Source organism: Podarcis cretensis, assembly GCF_951804945.1.
Source record: "Podarcis cretensis genome assembly, chromosome: 12".
NCBI lineage: Eukaryota > Metazoa > Chordata > Lepidosauria > Squamata > Lacertidae > Podarcis > Podarcis cretensis.
The window spans coordinates 52,455,041-52,465,027 of NC_137181.1; the positions used below are offsets into that span (position 1 = coordinate 52,455,041).

The window sequence follows — 9,987 nt, forward strand, 5'->3', positions numbered from 1 at the left end:
CTGCTAGTTTTTGTTGCCCTGAAAAAGCCTTTTAAAATATTGTAACAACAAAAATTAAATCTGTGAGGTTGCCCTTTTATGGGTGTTCTGTAGGTATGTTTTAATCATTGTATTTTAATTGTTGGCTTTTTCATGATTTTATTAATATTTTGCTTTGCTTTGCTTTGTTTTGTTTTGTTTTTAAAAAGCAACCAGTGTTTTTAATTGAAAAGGAAAGCATCCCCGCACCATATTATATGGAAAGGAAAAGAGTAACATGCAAAAATAGGAGAACTGAAACATGGTCGGAAATATACAGCATTCATATATCATTATGATGTGCTTTATCCCATTCGAATGGGCATTACACCACATTCCTATGTATCACTGTACACCTCCCTAATCGCCAATTGCCAGGGGTTCCAGGTACTTACTCAGGGTTTGGTTTCCTCGCAATCAGGGATGGCAAAGACTGTGGTGTATTTAAGATATATGGTTCATTTACACATACAGTGGTGCCTCGCAAGACGAAAATAATCCATTCCGCGAGTCTCTTCGTCTAGCGGTTTTTTCGTCTTGCGAAGCATCCCTATTAGCGGCTTAGCGGATTAGCGATATTAGCGGCTTAGCGGCTTAGCAGCTATTAGCGGTTTAGCGGCTTAGCAGCTAAGCGGCTATTAGCGGCTTAGAAAAAGGGGTGGAAGGGGAAAAAACTCGCAAGACTCACAAGACGTTTTCGTCTTGTGAAGCAAGCCCATAGGGAAATTCGTCTTGCGAAGCGCCTCGAAAAACGGAAAAGCCTTTCGTCTAGCAGGTTTTTCGTCTTGCGAGGCATTCGTCTTGCGGGGCACCACTGTACATACAATCTGAGCCTATGATGGAAGGGGTCACAGCATTAACGCCCCAAGAGGGTCTTCCTTATCCCATTCCTGCAGTCTTGTATTCAAGCAGAAATCAAGCATGTCTCCCTCCCTCCCTCTCTCTCTCTTTCTCTCTCTGGCTTCTACCTCCTTCGAGCTTCGAGCTTCTAGCTCCTACCTCAACTCTGGCCCTTGTATTTCTAACTACCAGCAAGTTGAGGGAGACATTTGATACAGAGCCACAACCTTTGTTGCCTTGTTACCTTGTCAACACGTATCTGGGCCTCACCAGGAAGTTGGCCTGGCTATGCCATGATTTTGAATCCTTGCTAAAATTTTAACACTTGCTGGATCCAGGAATTCAAGGGATCTTAGCATACAACCTACCCCCTGCCCACAACACATAACAGTGTTAAGTATAATTGTTTAATTGCACACTGAAATGAAAAAGGCATGTATGTTTTTTACTGAAAGGGTTTAACATTGGGAAAAATCTATTGAAGCACACTGAAGCTCTTGATAAGTTTATGAGTTGACAATTAACTGTGGTTGTTGTTTTTTTAAAAAATATAGTTACCCAATATATAGCAACTACAAAAAAGATACAAAGGGATACACACACACACACACAACTCCCCCACCCACCCACCCCCAGACAGATCAAGTTTGCCAAAATCCAGTCTGTGATTTCAGTAGTTGCCATTCTTCAGGATTATCAGTAATATCCGCCCTCCCTTCCCCACAGGTGGGCGGGGTTTGCGGCACCGAGCGAGGCTCACCTGGGTGGGTGCCACCCACCTGCTTGAGCTGGCCTTCCCTCGGCCAGGGAGGACAATGGCCAGGCAGCCGGGGGCGGGCCTAAGACCAAAAGGAAAGGAGGCTGACTCCTGGGCTCAAGCCTCTTTTGCCTTTCTTCCTTCCAGGATCACCCACCCACCCTCCCTCAATTAATATTTCTTGCCTTTTAATTTCAGCTTAGGTCAGCGATCTTCAATTTAACGATTCCTTCTTTACAGGCTAATATTTTGCATTCCAGGTCAGCGGGCACTGCTGGTTGCTGTATTCAGAACCGGGAAGGAATTTTCCCTACATTGGCAGGTTTCGCCTTCCCCGTAGCAATTTCATCACAACTTTGGCGGTTTTTAGGCCTTGGCAAGGTAGCCTTTAGTCTAACATTAAGTTGGGGGGGGGATGCATTCATGCTCCCTCCCCATGTGGCGGCACTTGCAGGGCCCGTTAAAGGGCAAAACTGGGAGTCCCTGGCCCTAGAGTGGCGGCATGTAGGTCAAACTCCTCGGAGGAGGTCGGTGGAAGGGCATGCTGTGTAAGTTTGCACTTTGCAGTCCCCTCTCACTGGGCCTCAACTGCCTGCATATCCTCAGCCAGGCGGGCTGAGAGGGTTACCTGCCAAGGCCTGTGCCAAGTTTCCCACTTCTGAAGTTCAATAAAGTTGTGGCCAATTTGAACTCATACTCTGGTCTCTTGTCTTATCATTTGGGGAAAGGGGTAGGCACCACAGACAGGGTTTAGCGCGTGTGCCCACAAAGTATTTTATAAAAGGATGCTGACAATTAACTGTTGATGTTCTCTGCTATCTTACACATTAGTGTTTAACCTTAAATCATCTGATTAAGGTATTCAGTTGCAAATCTCCATTTTGAAAGGGAGTTGCCTTGTCTTTTGTTCTCGGGTACAGTGAGAGAAGGATGTGATAATGAAGCCTCTCCAAGAGCTGCATAGCCTTAGGCTGGATGTAAGTTATGGGAGAGATAGAGCTTTGATTTTTGCTCTGATTGTTATTATGTTATATATTTAAGAAGAAGAACCTATGCTTGAATATGCATTTGCTTTATTCAACTTTCTGGGTGTATGGTTAATGTTTTAGTACCTATTTTGAAGAAGTTCTGGTTAGCAAAGCTTTGAATCATAATAATTATGGGTCTGGACAATTTTTATTCCAAAAGGAGCCAGCTTTGAGGCATCCAATTGTGTCATGCTCTGCAATATTAATATCTGCAATAAACAGTATGTTCACTCAGAACATACAGAGAATGTGTGTTTTGGATTATAGCTTATCGATGCTTACTTAGGATGAAGTGTCACTGAAATCAACAGTCCTTACTTGTGAGTATACATATATAAGATTGAACGCACATTTTCAAACACTGTCAATAAGCATAACTGGCCACAATACATTTTTTTCAGAAGGAAAACACAGATGAATGCATGCCAACTGTCTCCTTCTCTGAACGAGTCCAAATCATTTCACATTAGAGTTTGTTCTGTTTGGCTTATCCATTAAAACCAAGGATCACATTTACCTACACTTACCATTGTTCTGTTCTTGAATGCTTCCCAGAACAATGGGGACCCTGGAAGGGTGGCATTGAAATGAAATAAATAAAGAAGGCACCCATTGCTTAGGCTCAATGGAGATGCTTGAAAACTACAAGGACACCAGCTTTCTCCTCTTACATAATGGGCCATTAGCTAGCTTTATAGTACACTTTGTACCCGGTTGAAGATGTCCTCAACAACAGAACCACAAGACCCACTTTCATCTTCACTGAAGAGACAGAAGAGACAGGCAAGAAAGGTGGGGGTGTCTTGCTACAGCTGGAATATGCAGCTGCACAGCCAAAAATGCCAGGAAGAATCATCCTTTCCAAATCAGAAAAAGGTGCAGAGCCATTTCCCTGCTGCTCTGAATAATGCATAGAATAACTCCGCGAACATGTCCAACTGGGTTGCTTAAAATAGCTAGGAAACCAAGTCTTTGACCTTTAAAATATCCCTCATGTTGTGGCTGCTGCCAGAATTGATTTTTTTTTTAAGGGGGAGGGGACTTGTTCGTCTCCACAAACAAACATGTTATAGCAAATAAGTTTGGATCTTCCCAACCACTACATACTGCTCATGATCTTAGGCTGCAATCCTTTGTTGTTGTTGTTGTTGTTTAGTCATTTAGTCGTGTCCGACTCTTCGTAACCCCATGAACCAGAGCACGCCAGCCACTCCTGTCTTCCACTGCCTCCCGCAGTTTGGTGAAACTCATGCTGGTAGATTCGAGAACACTGTCCAACCATCTCGTCCTCTGTCATCCCCTTCTCCTTGTGCCCTCTATCTTTCCCAACATCAGGGTCTTTTCCAGGGAGTCTTCTCTTCTCAGGAGGTGGCCAAAGTCTTGGAGCCTCAGCTTCAGGATCTGTCCTTCCAGTGAGCACTCAGGGCTGATTTCCTTCAGAATGGAGAGGTTTGATCTTCTTGCAGTCCATGGGACTCTCAAGAGTCTCCTCCAGCACCAGAATTCAAAAGCATCAATTCTTTGGCGATCAGCCTTCTTTATGGTCCAGCTCTCACTTCCATACATCACTACTGGGAAAACCATAGCTTTTACTATATGGACCTTTGTTGGCAAGCTGATGTCTCTGCTTTTTATGCACTTACTAGGGAGTAGGGCTGGGTGAGCCTGTCAAGTTCTGGTTCTCTCCTTGCCTCACTTTTCTAGCCTGAAGCTCAGCTCTCCACATTCCCACGCCGATTTGCCATTTTGTTAATTTAAATAAAGTACTTGTGAATATTCGTCAGTGTTTTAGTGCATTTTCTCCTATTTGTACGCAATTTCGCCTAACACACACATTTCCCCGTAATAGAATACAACGTTGTATGTTGTTTGTATTAATATGTGCACTTTTTGCACACTTTATCCTGGCTGGAGAACTGAATTGCAAAATTCGGATAACTTCACATTTCCAAGGGTGGCTGTGTTTTGTTTAGGAAAGTGCAAACTAGGTCAGTTCACCTTTAAATGTGATCGGAATCAAATTTCTGCCCTATGCCTATTTGGCAGTAAATTGCTTGGAATATACTGGAACTTATTTCTACATAGAGATGTACAGTGGTACCTCAGGTTACATACGCTTCAGGTTACAGGCTCTGCTAACCCAGAAATAGTGCTTCAGGTTAAGAACTTTGCTTCAGGATGAGAACAGAAATCGTGCTCCGGCGGCAGTGGGAGGCCCCATTAGCTAAAGTGGTGCTTCAGGTTAAGAACAGTTTCAGGTTAAGAACGGACCTCCGGAACGAATTAAGTACTTAACCCGAGGTACCACTGTATAGGATTGATGCTAGGAGAACAAATCATTATAATGGTGCATAATTATCCCCCTAGTTGTTAGAAGCAGTCTTCTGTCTTGATACCTAAAGGCCATTTCACACATTACACAACAACAAACCCATTATATGCTACCAGGCACACTCAAAATATATAGTACATATTTATAATATATAGAATCATAGAATCATAGAGTTGGAAGAGACCACAAGGGCCATTGAGTCCAACCCCTTGCCAAGCAGGAAACACCATCAGAGCACTCCTGACATATGGTTGTCAAGCCTCTGCTTAAAGACCTCCAAAGAAGGAGACTCCACCACACTCCTTGGCAGCAAATTCCACTGTCAAACAGCTCTTACTGTCAGGAAGTTCTTCCTAATGTTTAGGTGGAATCTTCTTTCTTGTAGTTTGGAGCCATTGCTCCGTGTCCGCTTCTCTGGAGCAGCAAAAAACAACCTTTCTCCCTCCTCTATGTGACATCCTTTCATATATTTGAACATGGCTATCATATCCCCCCTTAACCTCCTCTTCTCCAGGCTAAACATGCCCAGCTCCCTTAGCCGTTCCTCATAAGGCATCGTTTCCAGGCCTTTGACCATTTTGGTTGCCCTCCTCTGGACACGTTCCAGTTTGTCAGTGTCCTTCTTGAACTGTGGTGCCCAGAACTGGACACAGTACTCCAGGTGAGCTCTGACCAGAGCAGAATACAGTGGCACTATTACTTCCCTTGATCTAGATGCAATACTCCTATTGATGCAGCCCAGAATTGCATTGGCTTTTTTAGCTGCCGCGTCACACTGTTGGCTCAACGTATCATTGCATTCACAGCTGTGCAGTAGATCCAGACATTCTAAAGCATTTGACTTAAGCCCCTTGGATTTCAATGGAAGACATTTAACCATCTGCATTAACTCTCCCACTGCGATTCATGGATCTTAACATGCTTCATTTTGCCTATATCATACTTCCTTAACTTGGTGCCTTCCAGACATCATTGGACTACAACTCCCATCACCCCCAACTATTGGCCCTGCTGGCTGAGGCTGATGGAGACTGTAGTCCAAAACATCAGGAGAGTGTCAGGTTGGGGAAGTCTGGCAGGGTGCTCAGACACAGAGCTTTAAAGATAACACTTTTTATGCCTGTTCACCACCACTAAGCTGTGACTCCTTCCTGCACCATCATGGCTTGAATCCATTTGTCAAGGACCAATTTAGTGTTTGGTTCAAACCCAACATAAGCACATTTAAGATGGAGAGATTATGCACAAGTTTCCTCACTGAAATCAATGGGAGCCAAAAGTCCATAGCTATGGTTGACTGTTGTCCAATATTTCTAGATATTTTACTGTAATTATTGTTTAGAGATGACATAAGTGGGAAGAAAATGGATATTTTAATCAATAGTGCTATATTCAACAGGTTCCGCCACCGGATGATAACAGCGGCAAAATGATGGGTTGTTTTGTAACCTTTAACACTTTTGATAGATACTAGTGTGTGGGATAATAGGCTGACATTTGGTTATATTTCTCTGCGACAAGCTTTTCTGTGTATTCATGAATAAGTAATATCAACAAGTTGGTGTATGACTGGCATGTGTCATAAATTATACATGTCAGACCTGCTGGTTTTTGTATGAGGATGTTTTATGCATCACATTTTTCCGGTTGAGATGGATGGCATAATAAATCAAAATCACTTTCATTCATTTTTGATTACTTTCTGTTTCTGATCTGTGTTAAATATTGTTGACATCTCTTGAGGACACTGGAAGATCAACAGGTTTGGGTCAGAAAGTGTGCCTGTCGTACCAATGTTCTGACATGGGAGAGAAAAATAATCTTTCTGAAGACCCCAACTTTCCCATGGTAGATGGAATAACAAATTGAACAATATTTTATCACTGCTAGAACACACTGACAGCAATGTGGATGATTTTAGAACACAAATGGGTGTATTGGGTGTCCTGCCCAGAACTTGAGTTCATCATCAAAGGTTTGCCTCCAAGTTCACCCACCTAAACAAGTGAGGAATATGTTATATATGACAGGGTCTTTTTGGTGGTGGTGCCTTGGTTATGGAATGCTCTCCCCAATGTTGATCACCCGACACCTACATTAAGATCCTTTTGGTGCAAGGTGAATGGCTTTTTTGTCTCCCAGTTTCTTAACTCCATCTTTTGCCCTTGAAGCAGATGATTTCTGCTGGGTTTTAAATGTTGTTATGCTGCTTGTGCCAGCATAACAGGGTTGTTTTAAATGTTTTAACTAAAGCTTTAATATTTAAACTATATATTGTTTGAACTCTACCCAGTTTGTACTACCCAGAGGAATTTGTTGACTGGGCTGTCAGCAAGTGTTCTAAATTAATTAAAAAGATAAATAAATTGGGGACTCACTCAGCACCATTCTCCTCTCTCCTCACTAGCAATGGCATGGGTTACACAGGACAGCAGGGGTGCGGAATGGTACTTGATGCCATAATGATTAGCACCTGTGACCGACAACTGTCAAAGTTCAAAGGCGGTCACTGTAACTGCCAATCAACTGATTGTCAGTTAGAGCAACCTCCTCGGAAGATCTGCTTTCCCCTGATTGGTTCAGGAAGTGTGCCTTCAAAGAGGTTCCTTTTAACTGATAGTCAGTTGACCATTGCCTTTAGGGAGCCTCTTTGAAGTCTCTGCAGAGAGGAAAACGCTCACTAAATTGTAGCATTTTGTCCTCTGCAGAGAAATCAGTTTGTAGTCAAAGTGCTGTTCAAAAATATTTTTGTGTATAAAATAATAATCTTCCCAATGCTTTAGATCTTCTTAAGATATGGAGTGAAACAGAAGAATAAAAAAAAAGCACTCAAGGTGAATTCAGAATATTTTTCTTAGTCTAATTTCTATAATCATTCTCTTCTCTCCAGTCCCCCCCCCCGTCTCTGACAGCAAATATTTCTTTTCCCCATTCTTTCCATTTCTCTCAAAGAGAAAAGTGTACCTTGTAGCAAAATTCAAAAATAGCTATGTGTGCTCCTTGAAGTCTTTGACACCCGCACAAACTGCCCTGTTTTAAATGAACCCATTTTAGATTAATCAACTTGGAAGGAGAGATTAAAAATCATCAAGCTGGTCTAACAGAACATTGTGCACAGAACTGTTTGATGCTGCAGCCTGTATAGAGGATCAACACCCCCTATTGTGGAAAGCAGTCTGAAAAATATCAGCTCCTTCCCTGTAACCTTTGAAAAGGGGTAATTTCTCATTTTAACCTTTTTAATCCCCCCCCCCCCCGACACTAAGTGCAGCTTTTGCATGTACCAAATGACATGCTTCATCTAACCAGCGGCTCATTAAGTTGCCAAGCAAAATTCTGTCCTGATGATGATAGCTTTGCTCCTTTGCTGCTGCTGCTGCCGCCCTCACCCCCTCACACAGAGCCGAAAGCACAAAGCCCAGTGAATCTCTCTGTGTGTGTGTTTCATTTCCAGTGTGAACATGTGTGTCTGGTGCGCCAATTGGCACAGTCACAACTCCCAGAATGTGGCAACACTCAAAAGGGCAGCAACGCCATCTCCTCCATAAATTGCAGTCAGGCCGATGCGTTCTGATGTGTAAAGGTTGTTATTTATTTACCTGGATGAATGACCACCTGCTCCTTTTCCCCAGCAAGCCTTCAGATATGTTGTTGTTGTTTAGTCATTTAGTCGTGTCCAACTCTTCGTGACCCCATGGACCAGACACGCCAGGCACTCCTGTCTTCCACTGCCTCCCGCAGTTTGGTCAAACTCATGCTGGTAGCTTCAAGAACACTGTCCAACCATCTCGTCCTCTGTCGTCCCCTTCTCCTTGTGCCCTCCATCTTTCCCAACATCAGGGTCTTTCCCAGGGAGTCTTCTCTTCTCATGAGGTGGCCAAAGTATTGGAGCCTCTGCTTCAGGATCTGACCTTCCAGTGAGCACTCAGAGCACTCATTTCCTTCAGAATGGAGAGGTTTGATCTTTTTGCAGTCCATGGGACTCTCAAGAGTCTCCTCCAGCACCATAATTCAAAAGCATCAATTCTTCGGCGATCAGCCTTCTTTATGGTCCAGCTCTCACTTCCATACATCACTACTGGGAAAACCATAGCTTTAACTATACGGACTTTTGTTGGCAAGGTGATGTCTCTGCTTTTTAAGATGCTGTCTAGGTTTGTCATTGCTTTTGTCCCAAGAAGCCGGCGTCTTTTAATTTCATGGCTGCTGTCACCATCTGCAGTGATCATGGAGCCCAAGAAAGTCAAATCTCACACTGCCTCCATTTCTTCCCCTTCTATTTGACAGGAGGTGATGGGCCCAGTGGCCATGATCTTCGTTTTTTTGATGTTGAGCTTCAAACCGTATTTTGCTCTCTCCTCTTTCACCCTCATTAAAAGGTTCTTTAATTCCTCCTCACTTTCTGCCATCAAGGTTGTGTCATCTGCATATCTGAGGTTGTTGATATTTCTTCCGGCGATCTTAATTCCGGCTAGGGATTCATCCAGCCCAGCCTTTCGCATGATGAATTCTGCTTATAAGTTAAATAAGCAGGGAGACAATATACAGCCTTGTCGTACTCCTTTCCCAATTTTGAACCAATCAGTTCTTCCATATCCAGTTCTAACTGTAGCTTATTGTCCCACATTTCTCAGGAGACAAATGAGGTGATCAGGCACTCTCAGACATGTAGACTTGCCTACAATGCACACCTGTAGTGCTCAATTTTTAGGAGGATGCTTCTCTGCCTGGACACCTTCCACATGGGTCATTGGCAGGCTAAGCCTCTCACAACTTGTGCATTGATTGATTGATTGATTGATTGATTGATTGATTGGCAGTGATCTACCCCTCCTTTTTTGGTTGGGGTTCAGGTCAAAGTTGTTGAGCTTTTTTTAGGAAGGTAAATGTTGAGCTTACGTGGACCACAGTTGTGGGGAGCCAATGACCTGGCAGAAGGGTTAAAGGGCACTGTGGGTAAAAGAACAAATTTAGCTTTTATCCATGAGTACTCTTTTTCTGTTTGTGTGGAT

The 9,987-nt window shown here is 43.2% G+C and overlaps 1 protein-coding gene across 13 annotated transcripts in view; it reads right to left on the reverse strand.

The window, feature by feature from the left end:
* The window catches only part of LOC307199768 (uncharacterized protein), a 101,002-nt gene extending 93,521 nt beyond the window's left edge, over positions 1–7,481 (reverse strand). For 12 of the 13 annotated variants that reach the window (XR_013832163.1, XR_013832164.1, XR_013832165.1 and 9 more), the window contains exon 1: positions 7,354–7,481. Coding sequence is in view for 1 of the 13 variants with exons in the window: in XM_079947799.1 (XP_079803925.1) it covers positions 7,072–7,131 (60 nt within the window). In the remaining 12 variants the exon portion in view is untranslated. The other variant, XM_079947799.1, reaches the window with a different exon arrangement.
* Between the last annotated feature and the right edge of the window lie 2,506 nt (positions 7,482–9,987).